This window comes from Chiloscyllium plagiosum, unplaced genomic scaffold (genome assembly GCF_037043375.1).
Source record: "Chiloscyllium plagiosum isolate Xiang-an unplaced genomic scaffold, Cpla_swu_hap1 HiC_scaffold_28, whole genome shotgun sequence".
Taxonomy (NCBI): domain Eukaryota; kingdom Metazoa; phylum Chordata; class Chondrichthyes; order Orectolobiformes; family Hemiscylliidae; genus Chiloscyllium; species Chiloscyllium plagiosum.
The window spans coordinates 36,858,936-36,878,818 of NW_028270166.1; the positions used below are offsets into that span (position 1 = coordinate 36,858,936).

The following is a 19,883-nucleotide window of genomic DNA, read 5'->3' on the forward strand; positions in this document are numbered from 1 at the left end:
GTGTCATAGGACAGGACATTGGGAAACCTCCTTCCATTTATTCAGAAAATGATATGGGAATTTTCACCATCCATGAGCATGTCTACCAGATACACAAGAATCTCATTATAGTTTCTTAACTATACTCTGACATCTCTAACCATATAGCACACTTGGCATTGGATTGGAATGCTGGCAAAGATTAGCATTCAAGTTATGGAATAGGACACGCTACACAAGAGCCAAACAACAGCTATATCCAACAAGGCAGAATCTAGCCATCACCTCTTGACATTCAATGGTATTACCATTAATGAATCCTCCCCACTCTTCCCTCTTCTGAGGCAGTCTCTCTCAATTAAGAGTGACTTCCTTCCATTCCAGTGTTGAGAGCCCATAGGAGAGTGAACAATCCAATGCTGGATTTGCAAACACTGCTGCAGGTGAGGCAGATGCTGTATACATCAGGTGAGTTTTTCAGCAAACTCTTTTAGCTATTTATGCTTGGCCTCTGCCTACTTGGTTTACTGGAGACACTCAAAGTAGTTGGCTCCCTTGCAGATGTTTCTTCTTTAGTTTGGATAGTCTTGAGTTAGAGATTCTCATGATTCAGAGTGGTTTTTGCAGGTTTTCAGAAGGCTTTGAGGGAGTTCTTGAAGTGCTTTCATTGCTCTCCTATTAACCTCTTGCTGTGACAAACTCAGTTCATCTTAGGAGTCTGTAATATAGTTGAAGAAAACATGACCACGAACTCCACTGACTGACTATAATCAGTGACTCAATACTGGGAATATTGGCCTGAAGGAGGACACGATAACAAGCTGCCTGTTGCGCCAATGGGTATGCAAGGACATTGCTGTTGATTTTTCTCAAAGGGACAGGAGGCACCTGCTACAGCCTGTCCAAATTTCTGACACACACAGGAGGGCTCATTGCACTGCTGTCCTGAATCATGACCTTGGTGTTGGGTTGAAGGTATTCCTCAAATTTTCTTTTCCTCAGAGGACCAAAGGCAATGGTGGTACAGTGCAGGAGGTTAAATTTCATCTTTATTTTATGTCCTTGCCTGACAGGAGGCTCTGAAGGTATGGAAATTGATCCATGTTGATCAGTGACATAGATCTTGATAGTCAGGGAATTGGAAGCAGTGTTGCATGGTGGGATAAGGCTAGAAGATGGTATTTGTCTTCCAGATGTTTTGCCCAAGCTCCTTTCTCTCATATGCTTCAGCTAGTGCATCAATGGTTTAGAGCTCAGCATCAGAATATGAACATGCAAGTATTGTCTGCAGACTGCAGTCATAACAGAATTTTGGATGGTCTTAACTTCTGAGTGGATGCAACACAGATTTAACAGTTTCCTGTCAGTCCTATACCAAAGCTCCATATCAGTGGGAAGTTTTATAAATATGGGATGGAGTGCAGTATCTGTGAAGAGAGAAGTGACAGTAATATGATGACGTGGCTTTGTATGACTCAAGCTGAACATATATTGGGTCTGTGGTGGTTCCACTGGTGAAGATTATGGCTTACAGGCTATCTGGTAGGAGGCAAAGGATAATGACAATTTTTTGTAAGCAAACAATTTGAGGAGAATGCATCATTGTACCTTCTGTATACAGAGGTGAAGGCTTTTGTAGGGTCAAGGAAGATCATGTGTAGAGGTTGTTGTGGCTCTTTAACCTTTCTTGGACTAGTTTTGATGTGAAGATCATGCCCACTGTACCTCTTGATGGAGAAAATCTGCTTTGAGTCCAAGAGGAGTTCTGCAGTCATTGGAGGGAGGCAATAAGAGAGTTGCCACTGGCCAGTAACTAACCTGGACTAGTAATATACACGAGGCCACAAGTTGTGCAGTGAATAGTTTACCTCCCATTTCCCTAATGCTTGTCCATGATCTAGAAGACAAATATCAGGAATGTGATGGAATATGCTCCATTTGTCTGTAGGAGTGAAGCACGAACACTGTTCAAAAAGCATAGTACTGGGGATCCAAGATGGCAGCGACCCAGCAAGTCTGAGTCTATAGTGCTCCTCCCAAGACTTGGGCAAAGTGGGCCACCTATCCCCACCACACTCACCAAATCATTTAAAATAGCTGTTTAATTTAATTAGTTGCTTAGTATTAAATTTAAACAATCTAGTCTTTAGTAAAAATGACTAAAGGGAAGGGAGCCCACAGCTCTCAGCAAGCAGGAACCCCTCCCCCACCCTCTCCAGCTGCAGCAGAGGTGTCCGCAGCCGCCCCGGGGGACTTACCTACAGTGGCAAGCCTTGTGGAAATCATTTCCAAACTGGGTGCGAAGATCGACGCTTTCTTTGAAGAATCCCGAAGCCGATGGGACTCACTCTCGGCCGCGCTGCAAAAGCACGACCGAGACATTAAAGAAATCGAGCGCCGAGTCGGAGGGGCAGAGCTAAAGGCCGCGACCTCCGAAACCACAGCGCAATTGGCCGTGGATCGGGTCCGGACTCTCGAACAGCAAGTCCAGACCTTACAGAATCATATTGATGACCTCGATAATTGAGGTCGCCGAAAAAATATCCGTTTGCTGGGCCTTCCCGAACGGGAAGAGGAAGGCCAGGTTACAGCATTTCTCGAGCAGTGGCTTCCACAGCCTTTAAATCTGGAGGCTGGATCAGGCCGGGTAAGGATGGAATGAGCTGACCGGGTCGCAATACGTGGGCCCGGCTCGAACCAGCGCCCACGCCCGGTCCTGTTCCGGCTGCAGAGTTATAAGGAGAGGCAGATACTCCTAGAAGCCTATAGAAATCTTGGAAAAGATTCCCAAGCCATCATCTATAAAGGATCCAAGATCATGTTATTCCAGGACTTTTCCCCAGCTCTGGTCTGAAAGAGGAAGGCATTCAATGAGGCGAAGAAGTGTTTAAGGGACTTAAATATTCAGTACTCCTTACGCTACCCAGCGACGCTACACTTTAACCATGAAGGATCCGTGTATAACTTCGGATCACCAGAAAAGGCTAAGGAATTTTTGGACTCTCTTAGATAAATTGTAAGAGACAATGGATGTTGGTTTGCCTTTCCCCCACTCCGGTTTATATCCCCCTTAATGTTGGTGGGTGGGGGGGGGGTGGTTACCTTATTCTATTTTACCTCTGTCTCTAGGAGCGGGGTTGTTTTCCCTTGCTATTTTGTATTATTATATTATTTGTTGAGGTTGTAATTTTATAGTTTCATAGTTATATGTTTATACATGGTATTAACATTACCAAATATATCCAGGTGTGGGTGGGGGGGGGGGATAGGGTGCTCACTGTTAACTCTAGCTTTATATTATATCTAAATGCTCCTCATCCTATCGAGGAGCGCCTGGGTCAAGGGTGGGGCATTGGTTGGGAGATGATACGATGGACCTTTGGAAAGGAAGTGATACCCCCTGGGAACAAGGTGGAAAATCTCCATTTAAATACGTTTTATATATTTTTTATTATTTCGAAATAGTTTTTTTATTATACTGTTGTGAGTGTATTAGAGAGCCTTTATTTTTGTGAATTTTACATGCTCTATGCTTGGGATGTTCTGGATAAGGTTTCCCCTCCCGAGGGGTCTCGGCTTTGCCTGGACGATTATGGTTGATCAGTCGGTTAAGTGGTGCACCTGGAATGTCAAGGGGAGTAATTCGCCAGTCAAAACAAAGAAAATATTATCAAATCTTAAGAAAGAAAGAGTTGATATAGCTCTCCTACAGGAGACACACCTGTTGGATAAAGAACACTTGAAATTACGACAGGGTGGATTTGATCAGACCTTTTTTTCTTCTTTTAGCTCAAAAAGTAGGGGGGTTGTTATTCTTATTCGGAAAAATTTCCCTTTCAAAATCCTAAATCAGACAAAAGACGAATCTGGACGATATATTCTGATTAAAGCCCTTATAAATGGAGAGGAATATGGGATTTTAAATTTGTACTGCCCCCCGGCATACCTCATTAAATTTATAACGGAAGCCTTCTCAAAATTGATGGCTCTTGGTGCCCGTCATACAATTAAAGTCTCCCCCTATAATTGTATTATGGATCCGGAAATAGATAGGATTCCCAAGAGTACTGCAGGAGTATCTCCCAGATCTAGTCAATTGGTGGATCTGAACAAAGAATTAGGATTAGTAGATGTATGGCGATGTCTTCATCCACAGGGCAGAGATTTTTCTTTTTACTCCAATCCACATAAATGCCATACCAGAATTGATATGTTTTTTGCCCCCTCGATTTTTTAAAATTCCATTTCATCCTGTAAAATAGGTAGTATAGCAATTTCCGACCACGCTGCTGTATATATGGAAACGAAGCTCGAAGCTCGTTTAAAAGCAGCTAAAACAGCATACGCTGATAGACCTTCTATCATCAAATTGCAAAGGATTACGGCCCTTAGGACAGCTCTAAACACTACACTTACCCAAACGGCTAAGAGGGAAATATTATTTGCAAAACAAAGGTTATATGAATTTGGCGACAAACCGGGTAGATACTTAGCAGTTCTTGCAAAGAAAGAAAAGGCCCCTCAAACTATCACGTCTATCAATCAAGGAAAGTACGGGTATTTTGACTCATGATCATAAAAAGATTAATGCAATCTTTAGAAAATTCTATTCTGATTTATATAAATCGCAGGATTGTGAAGACAGGACTCAGAGGATGCAATCATTTTTTAAAAATTTGACCTTTCTGGGCCTAACTCCGGAACAGATATCGGCCTTAAATGCTCCCCTAACAGTCCAAGAAATATTTGACGCAATCAGGCAACTTCAGAGCGGTAAGGCACCTGGCCCAGATGGTTTTCAAGCTGAATTCTATAAAGAATTTACAGAAATATTGGCTGGTCCACTTATGGACATGTATAACTACGCATATAGTCAGGGCTGTCTCCCACCTTCGCTGAAAGAGGCAAATATTTCTCTTATCCTTAAAAAAGGAAAGGATCCAGAAGATTGTGCATCATACAGACCAATATCCTTGCTAAATGAAGATTTTAAAATCCTTTCTAAAACATTAGCATTGAAACTAGAAAGGGTACTGCCACATATCATAAAGGAGGATCAGACGGGGTTTATTAAGGGCCGTAGATCATCCAATAATATTAGAAGGGTTTTGAATATGATTCAAGCCTGCTATCAGGGAAAGATACCAGGAGTAGTAGTTTCATTAGACGCTGAAAAGGCATTTGATAGGGTTGAATGGTCATATTTGTTTTACGCATTGGAAAGGTTTGGCATTGGAAAGGTGTTTACCAAATGGGTCTCAACATTGTATAGTGATCCCAAAGCAGTTGTGGTTACCAATGGATTAGGTTCGGATAGCTTCAGTGTGGGTAAAGGCTGCCGTCAGGGATGTCCTCTCTCGCCATTGTTATTTACGCTAACAATTGAACCACTAGCAGAAGCTATATGGGCTGATCCTAATATAACGGCCCCGAGGATTGGCACAGGTAAACATAAAATTACCCTTAATGCAGATGATGTTTTTCTATTCCTCAGTAATCCTCTGATGTCCGTACCTCGCTTAATCCAAGTTATTAATACATTTAACGCATTCTCAGACTACAAAATTAATTTCTCAAAATCGGAGGCTATGCCAATAGGTGGCCTTGCTATGATACCCCACTTAGTGGAAGGATCCCATTTTCCCTTTCGTTGGTTCCTGGAGGGTTTCTTACATTTAGGTATTTTTATTACCCCAGTATTTGGTCAGTTATACAAGTCTAACTTTGTGCATTTACTGGAAAGTATAAGGCAAGACCTCCAGCGATGGGGAGACCTTCCAATTTCCTGGCTGGGTAGAATAGCACTAATTAAAATGAATGTCCTGCCCCGTCTCCTATACCCTATGAGAATGCTTCCGGTGATGCTGCCGAGGCTGGCACTACGTAAATTATATGGCTGGTTGGGTTCCTTTATCTGGAATCATAGACGGCCCCTCATTAAGCTGAAGAAGCTACAGCTTCCACAGGCAAGAGGAGGCTTGGACTTCCCAGATTTTAGGAAATATCAGTTAAGTTCCTTTTTAAGTTACATAGCTGATTGGGTCCTGTTTGATCCGCAATCAATCTGGCTGGACATCGAAGCTTCTCAAGTAAAATGCCCACTTATTAACCTTTTATTTTCAGACAAGAGGAAAATCATTACAGATCACTGTAAAAACCCTATAATACTAAATACAATTAAAGCTTGGAATATAATGCGGCAAAATGAGGGCAACTCACATAAAACATCCCCCTATGCGCCGATAGTGAGAGCATGGGGATTCCAACCGGGGTTTACAGATGCCACTTTTAAACTCTGGAGATCCAGGGGTATCTCATGTCTAGGGGACCTATTTGAAGATGGGGTCCTGATGTCTTTTGAACAGCTGCGTCAGAAATTCAGATTACCTAATGGAGACCTCTATCGATACTTTCAAATTCGAGATTATATACAGAAGAAGACTACGTTATTAGATAGTCTTTATAAATCAGATAGAGAATGTAGAGTACTACGACCAATGGGGGTATCCTCCATCAGTACTATTTATCTTTTACTACATGATGAAGTATTGGGAGATATGGACAATCTGCTTAAAACATGGGATCAGGAATTGGGACTAGAAATCTCTATAGAAACGTGGAATGACATTTGGGAAAACGCCAGAAGAATCACCATCTATAACAGAACTCAGGCTATCCAGCTGAAGATACTTCATAGGGCCCATATAGCACCGGATCGACTGGCAAAATTTAAGGCAGGGGCATCCCCAATGTGTCCCAAATGTAAAACAGAGGTGGGCACTCTTGTACATTGTCTATGGACCTGTCATAAGATCCGTAGATCCTGGACTAAAGTAGCAAGTGCCCTGACAGAAATTTTAGGAATGGAAATTAAAGTGGACCCTGTATCTCTCCTTTTGGGCTTTTCAAACTTATCCTCCCTGGACATGCATGGGAAGAGACTATTTTCTATTCTCTCTTTGTGTGCACGGAAAAATATTTTGGTAAATTGGGGGCTGAGGGCCCCCCTGGACTTTCAAATTGGCACAGATTAATGATGGAATGTATTCCCCTTGACATCCTTACAAATATGGTGCACCAAAAGACCAAATTATTTTATAAAATATGGCAGCCCTTCTTGAATTCTATGAATACAGATATTTCGGCTATCCTAACAAGGGCTTTTATTTAATTGAGATTACGAATCTGGCTGGTCCGGGGCCCCTTGGGAGAGGAATCCCGCACGAATACGGGTTTTGTTACATTTGATGTTAACACATTCCGAGCATGTATCTCACTACCCAATTTCTGTGTTATCCACTGTTTTTTTTCTCTCTCTCTCTTATTTGAATAATGTAAGAGACTTAAATATACACTCTGGTTAGTTTAGTAGTTAGTTGAGTTTTGTTTGTTTTTCCCCTCGGTATTTTTCTTTTGTTAAATTTTGGTTATTATATATTTAAGATTTAATTGTATATCAATGTTTGTACTTGAGAGTTTTGTTTATTTTTGTAAATTTGTAAAAATGTTAAAATTCTAATAAAAATCTTATTAAAACAAAGCATAGTACTATTCAGATCAAATCACTCTGTTTGACTGGCACCCCATGCACCATCTTTAACATTCACACCCTTCACCACCAACACTGTGCAGCATGTGCTTTCATTGAAATGTTATTCTGTGTAGTTGAATTAATTAAATCTAAGTTCTGGGTATGTTTGCCGTTCTGGGTATGTTTGCCGAGCTGGGAAGTTAATTTTCAGTTGTTTCGTCCCCTGTCTAGCTGACATCTTCGGTGCTTTGGAGCCTCCCAGCTTGGCAAACATACCCACAACTATAACAACCGGAACTGAGCTACAAATCTTTTTGTAAACCTTAATTAAGTCTAAAGTAGGAACAGTCCACAGTGTGGTTCAACATATGCTGGCGCCATTCTACACAAGATTTCTCTTCACCTTGTACTTTGCCTCTCTAGTTGTTGATAAATATTATAACATCCTTTTATTTAAAAAAAACTTAAAACTAAAATCATGAGGGACATGCTCTTAATTTTTTTTTTCACTTGGACTCTGTAGACTATTTTCCATTCTTCCTACCAGAAAGGACCACTGTTTTACTTGCATTTGGATTTAGAACAAAACAGTCATAGTACAATCTTCAGCACCACCTCCATCAGTACATTATTCTGTATTTGAGGTAAACGTCCAAAATCAAGCTGTCTTAAACATCAGTAAGTGTTGCAGACATTGTTGTGTCAGAAGTTCACCCACTACCACTAAACACAAAATACTATGGATGCTGGGAATGTGAAACAAACACAGAATGCTGGCAAAACTCAGGTGATCTGGCAGCATCTCTGGAAAGAGAAAGACAGCTAACAGTGATTGTAATATGACTCTACTTCAGAACTGAAGAGCTCACTAGCAACATTCCTGCTAAGCTGTGTGGCTTCACAGCCGCTCATAGGATCTGAACTCACCGTATCTTAGAGGGCAGCATAGAGACAGGAAAAATTCAAGCGACCAGAAGTTTATAAATCATGAGGGTCATAGATAGGGGGAATAGCTACAGTCTTTTCCCCATGGTAGTGGGGTCCAAAACTAGAGGGCATTCGTTTAAGGTGAGAGGGGAAAGATTTAAAACGGACCTAAGGAGCAACTTTTTCCATGCAGAGGGTGGTGTGTGTATGGAATGAGCTGTCAGAGAAAGTGGTGGAGGCTTGTACAATTACAACATTTGAAAGGTATCTGGATGGGTGCACGAATACGAAGGATTTAAAGGGATATGGGCCAAATGCTGGCAAATGGGCTAAATTAATTTAGGATATCTGGTCAGCATGGATGAGTTGGACCTAAGGGCCTGTGTCCATGCTGTGAGTCTATGAATGTAGCCTATTACCGTTGGAATTTTAAGGTTATGCAGAATGAAAATATTTTTAAATTAAATGCACATGACTTGGAAAGAAGAACCAAAATAAAGTTATTTGAAAATAACTTAGACAATGTTTTCAAATAATTTAACCCACAAGTGAATAAACTCTCATGCAATAAAACAATGACAAAGACAGACCTGCATTAGAAAAATGAAATGCTATAGCCATCAACAGAAATTCAGGACAACAAACATACCTTTTTCAATGTTGCAACCAGATCACAATGTTTCTGCAACAGCTGTGTAGTGACTTGCAACGTTCGCAGTTCTTCCAGTGCCTCCACACACTTCTTTACATCCTTAAATTAAAAGGCATTAAAGAGTTCAAGTACTTGACATCACTCTGGCTTCTGTATATTGTTTATCAATTACTTTTCATCATCTTCCTCTCCAAGAACATGAAAAAAAAACAGAAGTTGGAGTAGACCATTTGGCTCATTGAGACTGCTCTCCCTCTCTAGAAGGCCATCTGATTGCAGTCATTACACTACTTTTTCATCTGTTTCTCAGAACCCTGAACATATTTGTCTGTCAAAAATCTGTTCAACTCAACCTTGAATATATTCTACGATCTGGCATCCACAGCTCTCTGTGGAAGACAAATGTAAAGACTAATGGCCCTCAGAAGAAATTACTCATCTCGTCTTAATTTTGAAACCCTTTATTTTCAAGCGGTGCCCTCTAGTTCTAGATTCTTCACAAGAAGAAATATCCTCTTTGTCATGTCTTTGAGAATTATGAAATAATTCCTTAAATATCTATTTTTATACAAACTTAACTTTTAACCCATTTTCCTGGTTTATTTTAGCCAATTCTATTTTCATACCCTTGTAACCAACTTACTGAAGACACTTATTTTAGGTGCAAATTTTTCACGTTCAAACTGAACATGAAATTCGATCAGGTTACAATCACACTTTACCTCCAAGATCTTTTACCATGAGGTAATGAATTGTTCCTATATTATTGCACTGTACGATTTCCAAAACAGCCCATTTGCTGTTTGTCTCCAGACATATTGTTCTAAAAATCTATCCTATATATATCATCCATGAATTAATCCTCCAGATCACCCCCGGAGTTTGATCTGTCCAACCTACTTAAGTTTAAAATCTCAGATGATTATTTCAGAACCTTTGTTTCAAGACCACGTTTATAATTAGCTTTTGTTCTTATGCCAAACATCATCAGCGGCTATGCATTCCTAACTTTAAAGGATTGTCTAGCTTCCTTGATATTTCTCATTTCAGTTTTTTTTCACACATTGTTGTAGCTGGCAATAGTAACTGTATGATATAAACAACTGTTTTCTGTACAAGACCAGACGAGTAACTTTTAAACACAAAACCAGAGCAATGGTGCCATCCACTGACTTTCTATGAACAGTGTATCGGAATCGTTTGAATATCCAAATATTTCACCGCACAGAGAAGTCCCTTGTTGTGCTTTCTTGTTCTCCAGAGAAAATTGTTGCTTTCTCTTCATGCAACAATGGATAACACAATAGTAACAACTGATTGTGCGTTTCACTTCTGCAGCCTCAAAGCAATTGCCCAGCTAATTTTGATTTTTGTGTTTAATAAAGAGATGACATTACTTGTAAAAAAAGAATAAAAATAGTAGAAGGGTGGCAACACTAAGCCATATTTTTTGTATTGCCATCAGGAACTGACTTGTGTTGGAGTTTTACAAATTTGGGGTTGCTTTTCTGTAAGGATCAACAAACATGCAAAAAGATCCTGATTGTAAATTATGTGAATCAGATACTACAATCTTGTGTATGGCACTCAATCTTCTGGAAGACAACTTTAATAAAAACTCTGGGACATGGGTGCTGCTGGCTGAGCCAGCATTTATTGTCCATCCCAATTATTCTCGAACTGAATCGTTTGCCTTGTCAATTAAGAGTTTTTCTTTCTATAGAATCCCTACAGTGTGGAAACAGGCCCTTCAGTCCCACAAGTCCACAATGACCCTCCAAAAGAGTAACCCACCCAGACCCTTTCCCTGCACCCTATTACTCTACATTTACCCCTGACTAATGCACTTAACTCACACATCCCTGAACATTAAGGGCAACGGAGCATGGCTAATTCACCTAATCGGCACATCTTTGGATTGTGGAAGGAAACCGGAGCACCCGGAGGAAACCCACATTGACACGGGGAGAATGTGCAAACTCCACACAGACAGTCGCCCGAGGCTGGAATTGAACCCGGTTCCCTGGCACCGAGAGGCAGCAGTGCTGATCACTGAGCCACCATGCTGCCCATAGCTGTGGATCTAGAGTCACAAGTAGGCCAGACCAAGTAAAGATTGCAGATTTCTTTTCTTAAAAGGACACTGGTGAACCAGATGTGCACTTATGACAATTGACAGTGGTTATATGGTTGTTATTAGATTATCTTTTAATTTCAGATTTTTAGAGTTTAAATTTCACCATGGTGGGATGTGAACTTCATGTCTCAAAATGAAGGCTTGGCTCAGACATTATCACAGCATCAAAATGTCCCCCAAAGCCAACTATACAAAGCAGTAAAGGTCAATTATGAAACAATAAATTCATTTTTTTTAAACTACAATTATTTGAAATTATTTTGTCGATATTACTCTTCACACTATCCTGATATAGTGGGATAAATATTTTCAGAGTCTAGATTCAAAATGAGAGCGCTGTCTTTCTTATCTACTTCCTTTGACTCATACTGCCATATACTGTCTCACATCATGCTTTACTTAATGTGGCATGGCGCAAGATCCTCTAACTCTTACTGCCAGGATTGAAGGCATACTTTCCTGCAAGATTCCCACCTATCCCATGCTTGGACCACAAGAATAAAACCACTGAGCATTACACCCAAATTAATTTTTTCCAACTGATTTGGCACTTGAGAAATAACATCTTGGATTGGTATATCCTGAATTAGAATTCACATTTCTGAAAGTCATATGTTGTGGATTTAACTCCAGTTTAATTGTATTTAGTTTTCACAGATGATGTTAATACAGGTCATCTAAGATCCTTCCAAGAATATATATTTAAAATTATCCAAATAAGATGTTTGGTAATTGGGTACTACTCCCTCTGTGTAAGGGATGGTGGAGCTTTCTTTAGTCTTATTAGGGGTCTCACTTATACAGACTGACATGTATTTGGTCTGGATCTCCGATCAGCTGGGTATCCTTGGCTTTGGTATTAAAATAGGATTTATTTTTCCTAATCTGAGTTTATATAAATAAATACAAATGCAAATATCATATGTCCAAGCTATTAAAAAAATTAGTACAATTTTAGTTTTAAAATTGTTATGTGAAATAAGGAAAAGTTTTAGACGAACTGACTGCAAATTTGAACTAGTCAGAACCATTTCAGCGTTTGCAATTGAAATAAAAATTATCTAAACCTACACAAATTTCATATCAGCTCAATAGAAATAGAAAGCTTGAATTTCAATGCAAAGTTTTACTGATACTCACAGGGCTGTCAACTTTCAAAGCATGTTTAATATCAGTGTGTATCTTCTGAAGCTTCTGCTCTGCTGTTATCTCTGTTAAAGAAATGTCATCAGAAATATGTTGCATCTTCCACAATAAGCTTTTATGCAGGGCAAAAAATAATCAACTCAGTCTCTACCAACTGTGTAAGTGCTTAAGAGTGGCACATTTCTAAGTTCTTCATTAGAGTCACGAGACTTACTCTATCAGTTCATGCTCTGGTCACTTTAAGAGAGTAAGAGGAGATTGGTGTATTAAGATCAAACCACTGCCAGCTACAAAATAGGATCTTATGGAATCGCAAAAATCTCAGATTCACAGATTTTCTGGAAAAGACACTCCATCAAAAAATAATGACCAGTCCATGTTGAAATTATCAGAGTCTATAAAAACACATTAAATTTTTAAAAAATTAACGATACTTCAGCTTGCATTAATATCTTGTGTGCACCTCTCGCGCTGTAAAATTACAGAATTATAGAAAATCTGCTGGTTACTTCCTGGCTGCTAACTGTGAGAATGCTTTAATGTTATTAGTCACTTAGCCTACTTAAAACATTACCATTCAAGGATGTCAAAGATCCTCATTTGCTGCTGGGACGATTAAACTAACATTAGCCTAAGTTAAATTCATGTCTGAAAGATTGCTAAATCGCCAGTATTTTTGTTTTGAACTACACGGGAGAATTGTCATTTCAAGCTAATGGTAAAATCAAGCCTATAAAATTCTCTAAGTTCATAGACTCAGATATTTACAACCCAGTGTGCTCATGCCAGTCAACAAAAATCTGACTATACTAATCCTATTTTCCAGCTCGTGGCATATCGTCCTTGAGACTATGGCAATGCAAGCAAATATCTAAACACTGCTTAAACATTGAAATTTTCAAACTGAGCCACCCCTTCAGGCAATGAGTTTCAGACTTCCATTACCCTCTGGGTGAAAATATTTCTCTTCAAACTGCTTTAGCCTTCTCCGTCCAACCTTAACTTTATGCCTCCTGGTTATTGGCCCATCTACAAATGGAAAGAGTGCCTTTCTATCCATTCCACTTATTCCCTTCAAGTTTATGCCTTTCAACCTTCACTGCTCCAAGGAAAACAAACCCAATCTATCCAATCTTCTCTCATAGCTTAGATCATTCAGCACTGACAGCATCCTGGCAAATCTCTTCTACCTAATCTTCAGTGCAAACACATCTTTCATATAATGCCATGGCCAGAACTGAAGGCAGTAATCCAGGCTACGATGTGTGTTTAAACTGAATTAAACCCAATCAGGTATATACCTTTTTTCTTTTCTAGTTTCCTAGCTTGTAACTTTTCTTCTTTCTTCTTTTCCTTTTCTGCTTTGGCTGACCTGCAGAGAAAAATGAATATACCTCTGAATATACCTCCAGACTTCAGTTTCCAAATCAGTAATTTCGTATCCCAAACAATAAAAAGAGGGGGCAAGTATTTATAAAGCACCTTTCATGAACTCTCAGAATTGCAAAACATTATTTCTGCAAGCCAATTAAAGTACTTCTTAATGCAACCAATTCAGCAATTTTTTGAACTGTAATTACAGGAAACGTGGCAGGCAGTATGCACAAAGCAAGAATCCACAAACAGAAATGCAACAATAACCAAATTCCATTTTTAATGCATTGGTTGAGGAATGAATATTGACCAGGCAAATTCCCCAGCAATTTTTGACAGTTCTGTTGTGCCATGTTTTTAAATCTAAACAAGGAAGGGTCTTGATTCAAAGTTTCAGCAATTTCTTAAAGGCTGTGATTGCATTACAGCAGTGGTCTCCAGCTGCTATTTTTCATGTGAGATGAGCTGACTTTTAGGCAATACTATCACAACCAACTTGAACATTATTCGCCTTTTTAGTGAGTGCTGCGCTGGAAGATCTCTGGCTGATTTTGCCCTCCTGAACCCAGGAAATTAGCTTTGTTTTCAGATTAATCATGGATGACCTGGAAAATCCTCCAAAAAGAATAGGATGACATTTTACTGAAAAACTAGATGTGAAACAGACTTTGTCTATTGGTATAACAAAATTGATCAAGAAAACAGCACTGAAGGCTGACGTGTTGCAATTACAGGAGTACAAAACACAACTCACCTTTCTTTGTGTCGGTCTTCCTGCTTACGTTTTCTTTCTTTCGGTTCTTTCTCTTTCTTCAGTTGATTCTGTTTATTTGTAGGCTCAGCATGTGGTTTCTTAGGCTTCTTTTTAACCTACAAATAATAAAATGATGTTTGTTCACCTTTGTTTAGCTATTTTAGTAAAAACTCTTTGAAAAGTGTTTAAAAACCAGTTATGCAACAAGCATGTTACAAAACTGCCCATTTTCTAAAAAATATGTTGTTTCCTTATCTCCAAATATTTTAACTTTTCATCTCAAGGAATGGGCAAGGCGGGAGAGGACCCCAGGATAGTCAGCATCGTCTGGATGAGCAGACAAGAAAAGGAACACAAGACAGACACTCAGCATCACCAAGAAAAGCAGGAGAGGAAGGGACCCTCACACAGACAGACAGAGACAGAATTTCACTGATATGCAAGGGAAAGCTCACTTGCAAAGCAAGAACAGATAAGCAAGAGTTTCTACAGGTATTTTTAAAATAAGTAAAGTGATTGTGGGTCCTCCAGAGAATGAGACTGCAGAGTTAATAGTAGATAAAAATGAAGTATTTTGCTTCTTTCTTTGCAATAGAGCATACATGTTCCAACTGCAGAAGAAACTCAGCAGATGGAAGTGAAACGATCTTAGTGAAAATATAAACTCAACAGGACCATTCAGTATAGGAAATGAGACATGATGTTACGCCGTACATGACATTAATGAGGGCTTTTAGAATACGGCTTACAATTTTGGGTGCCCTGCTAATGGAATGGATTTAATTAAAACGACAAAGGGTACAGAAAAAATTGATAAGAATGTCGATGGGACAGAACGGATTGAGTTATAAGCTGAATAGGCTAGGCCATTTTTCCCTGGAGAGTCTGGAAGTTTACAAATGACAAGGGGAATGGATAAGATGAATAGTAAAGGCCTTTTGGGAGTCCAAAACTAGAGGGCATAGATTTAAGGTGAGAGGGGAAATATTTAAAAAAGATCCTGAGGGCAACATTTTCAAAGGTTGCATGCATGGAATGAGTTGTCAGAGGAAGAGGTGGATACAATTACAACATTTAATAGATATTTATCCATTAGTATTAATTTTCCAGAATTCTCCTGATTTGGAAGGTTTCATCATGCTGTGAAGTAGCAAATAATCACTCTTCAAGAAAACGAGAGAAAAAGAAAAAAAAGAACGTTGACCAGATAGCTTGGCACCTTTTGGGGGAGGTGATGTTTGAATCAATCACTAAAAATATTCTAGCTGTGCACTTAGAAAAGCGAAAAGTAATTGGAAAGAGTCAGCATGGTTACAACAAAGGGGAATAACGGTGAAGAACATAACTAGGAAGTAGGAATAGGCAATTTAGACCCTACGATGATGGCTGATTTAATCTCTGCCTCAACTTCACTTTCCTGTCTGCTCCACCCAATCCTTTAAGCCATTATTAATTAAAAATCTGTCAACCTCCTCCTTGAACTTACTTAATGTCCCAGCATCCATCACATTCTGGGATAGTGAATTCCACACAGTCACAACACTTGGAGATAAGTAGTTTCTCCTTATCTCTGTTTTAAATGCTTACTCCTTATGCTAAAACTATGACCTGCCATTGCCAATGAGGAAACATCCCCGTTGTCTATTTTGTCAACCCCCTTTAAAATCCTATAAACTTCAATTAGATCTCCCCTCATTCTTTTAAACTCCAGAGTATAAGCTAAACTTCTCAATCTCTCTTTGCAAGACAAACGTCTCATTTCTGAAAATCAATTTAGTGAACTTCCTTTGAACAGTCTCCAATGAACTGTATCATCAGTCTTCAAGTAAGGAGACCAAAACTGTATGCAATATCCAAGTGCAGAGTACAGTTGCAGGGAAATCCCAACTTTCATACTCTATTCCTCTACCAATAAATATCAAAATTCCATTTGCTAACCAATAGTTAGCACCTCCACTTTTAACCAATTTACTGGGGTTTGCTGTTGGAGGGGTAGCATGCACTGTGGACAAAGTGAAGCCTGAATAATCATCATATTTGGATTTCCAGAACACATTTTGAGGTTCCTCAGACACTGGGGGAAGTAAAAGCTCATGCACAGCAGGTAACATAATACCATAGATAAAGGATAGATAAAGGTGTATGCATAAACCCTGCTTGGCAGGATGCGATGAGTGGATCCCACAGGCATCTGAGAAGGGAACTCAGCTTTTTTCTTAATCACATCAATACTTAGATGAGGGGAGTGAAGCTAAATCTGCAGATATCACCGAGATAGCTAGGTAAGCAGATGAAGTATAGCATGTTGAAGGAAAAGCAGATGAAGTATAGCATGGAAAAAATCTGAAGTGGTTCACTTTTTCATTCTTCCTGTCAAGAGTATTTGTTAAAACAGCAAACTGCTGCATAATTCCAAGGAGCAAAGAGATCTCAGAATCATTGTGCAGAAAGAGGCCATTCAGCCCTTGTGCCTGCTACCAGCTCTTTAAAGAGCTTCACTACCTACTGTCAATCTCACTTTCCCCCTATTTTAGCACATTATTCCTATTCATGTAATCCTTCGATGCACTCTTGAATGCTTCAATTGAATGGCGTCTCCAATGCATTTCCATGCAATACTCGAACTACCTGCCGTGAGAAATTTTTCTCACATCACCCTTGCTCCTTCTGCACATCACTCTCGCTCTTGGTCTTGGTCCCTATTTACTTTATCCAGCTCACTCAATTTTGAAAACCTCTATCGAATCTCCTCTCAGCCTTCTTCTTTCTGGAGGAGAACAATCCCAACTTCTTCAATTTATCCTTATAAATGATTCTCCTCAATCCTGGAACCATTCTTGTAAAGTGCTCTGCACATTCTCCAAAGGATTCAGATATTTCCTATAATGTGGGTGTCCACAAATGTGGATAATATTCCAGCTGAGGGCTAACAAATGTCTTGTACATGTTCAACATTACCTCCCTTTTCTGGTACTATATGCTCCTCTTAATAAAGTTGAGAACACTGCATGCTTTTTAACTGGACTCTCCAGCTGACCTCCCACCTTCAATGATCTGTGCACATATACAACCAGGTCCCTCTTAGAATTGTAGCACCCACTTTATATAGCCTTTCAATGTTCTTGCTACCAAAGTGCATCACCTCACACTTCTCAGTACCAAGTCTCATCTACTATCTATCTGCCCATCAACTTGACAATGCCCTCCTCACACTGCCCTCCTCACAGTTTACAATTCTTCCAAGTTTCCAACTTCTAACAATCTAGGCATTCTACTACATAAGTCACAAAATGTTAGTATGGGGGTTCAACAAGTATCGAAGAGGCTAACGGAATGTTTTCATAAGACCATAAGAAATAACAAATAGGACCAGGCCATTCGGCCACTCCAGCCTGCTCTGTCTTTCAACAGGACCACGGCTGATCAACATTCCTCATATCAACTTTCCTGACTTTTCCCCTCACTCTTGATTCCTTTACTGATCAAGAATCTATGCTATCCTGGATTATGAGAGGAACCAAACATAAAAGTAAGATTGTCATGCTTCATTTATAGAGGGCATTGGTGGTAGCACATCTTGAAAACGCATGCAGTTTTGGTCTCCTTATTTAAAAGGAGAATGCAAATGCATTGGAGATAATTAACAAGAGATTCACTAGATGACAGCCGTTTGATGAAAATTGGTTGGACAGGTTAGGTTTGAGTCGACTGGAATTTAGAAGTGTGGTGCATAGTTTGATTGAAGTGCTTAAGATTCTGAATAGTATTGACAAGGTGAACAAAGAAAGGATGTTTCCTTTTGTGGGTCAACATGCATGCAATTAAAATTGTTTGAATACAGACAGACACTGACTTGTACACCATCTAAATATTCAAAATTTAACTGCATATATTTGCAAGCACACATGCATACAGCCTATGCATCAGCAGCAGCATTTAAGCATTAATCACTGTGGAATTTCTGTACTTGCTCTCACTTTTTCATCCTATGCCTGTCTTGCATTTTTGAGCCCAAGTCCGAAGTCTCAATGCTCAGAAGTTGAATTCTCTGCGGAAACCAAACCATGCCCCTACTTCCATATCCAACTCAGTTTGTTCATTTACTGAACAGCTACTGGGACATTTAACAGCCTTTTAGTTGTTCGTGAAAGAAAAAATTCAGGTAAGTGGGTATGGGTGCAAGCTGAGGAGTTGTGAGTGTAGTTGGTTTGGGTAATTAATAGGTTGAAGGCGGCACGTCTGGAGGGAGAGAGAGCGCGAGGTTTGGTAGGGTCAGGTTTGGGAGGAGGAGCAGTCAAAACAGATTTGGGGTGTCATTTTTATAGTTAGCCATGATTTAGTGCAGGCTTTAAATTCCTCTAAACATACCTGGCTAACTATTCAGATAAATCAACCTGGACCTTCTAACTCATCCAATTCAAGTTAGGGATTTTTTTTGGGGGAGAGTTACAGATGTCATGAAATTGAACATTAGAAATTTCAATTTCTCAGGCAATTTAGTTGGAGGCTAGAACATCTCGACCCAAGTTTCAACCAACTGTAAACAGAGTACAACTGAAATAAAAGCTAGAACTATGAGTCTCACAGTGTTATAGAATGAAAGTGTCCTCTTAGTTAGAGCTGGGCTGGTTCTTTTCAATGGACAGCCCAATCCTGAAGACTGTTTAAATAACAATACATTTCAATTATTTTCTCACTCATTCAATTATCTAGCTTTTCATTGAATGTATCTATTATATTTTCCCTTAAATGTGGGAGCACCTGTCTATTACACTTCTCAATTATAAACTTTTGGTAAACAGTAATCACAGATTACTTGTTTCAGCACCTCTGGACATCACTGTCTTTGATAGTTCACTCAGATAGCTAACTTACTTTGTAGCTTTAGGTGCTTTGTTACTATCAGTTTGATCTGAAACATCATTTACAGGGTCACAATTGTTCATATACACTCAATTTTGTTATTGAATTGTCTAAGGATGTTAATCATGTGGATGCTCAGAACCATTTGAAAAAGGTTCCATGAAAGAGAATGCTAGCTAAAGTTGAAGCTTATGGATGATACCTAGCTAGGAAATGGGCTGAGCGGCAGGAGACAAAGGGAGTACTGATGATGGATTTTATTGTAGGCAATTGTGAAGTCATCCTTTAGACTTAAAAGTAGAATTGAGAAGGGTACTTTTCAAACGATGAAAGGTTAGAAAGGGTGAGGCCCAAAAACAGTTAGGCTCCAGGTGTCCATATTAAAACATCATGAAAAGGTACACAAAAAAGTAGAAAAGTGGAATTCTGCACTTTATCTCCACAGACGAGAATACAAGAGGGCAGGAGACATATTTTAGTTTTATATAAAGCCCTTTAAATTTCATACCAGGAGTACTGA

General features: G+C 39.4%; 1 protein-coding gene across 4 annotated transcripts in view; it reads right to left on the reverse strand.

Moving 5' to 3' along the window:
- The window catches only part of hdgfl2 (HDGF like 2), a 61,532-nt gene that overhangs the window by 5,860 nt on the left and 35,789 nt on the right, over positions 1–19,883 (reverse strand). For all 4 annotated transcript variants that reach the window (XM_043720964.2, XM_043720963.2, XM_043720966.2 and 1 more), the window contains exons 10-13: positions 14,501–14,616; positions 13,674–13,744; positions 12,367–12,437; positions 9,087–9,188 (exon numbers count right to left, since the gene is read on the reverse strand). In XM_043720964.2, the coding sequence (XP_043576899.2) occupies positions 9,087–9,188; positions 12,367–12,437; positions 13,674–13,744; positions 14,501–14,616 (360 nt within the window). The remainder of the gene's footprint in view (positions 1–9,086; positions 9,189–12,366; positions 12,438–13,673; positions 13,745–14,500; positions 14,617–19,883) is intronic.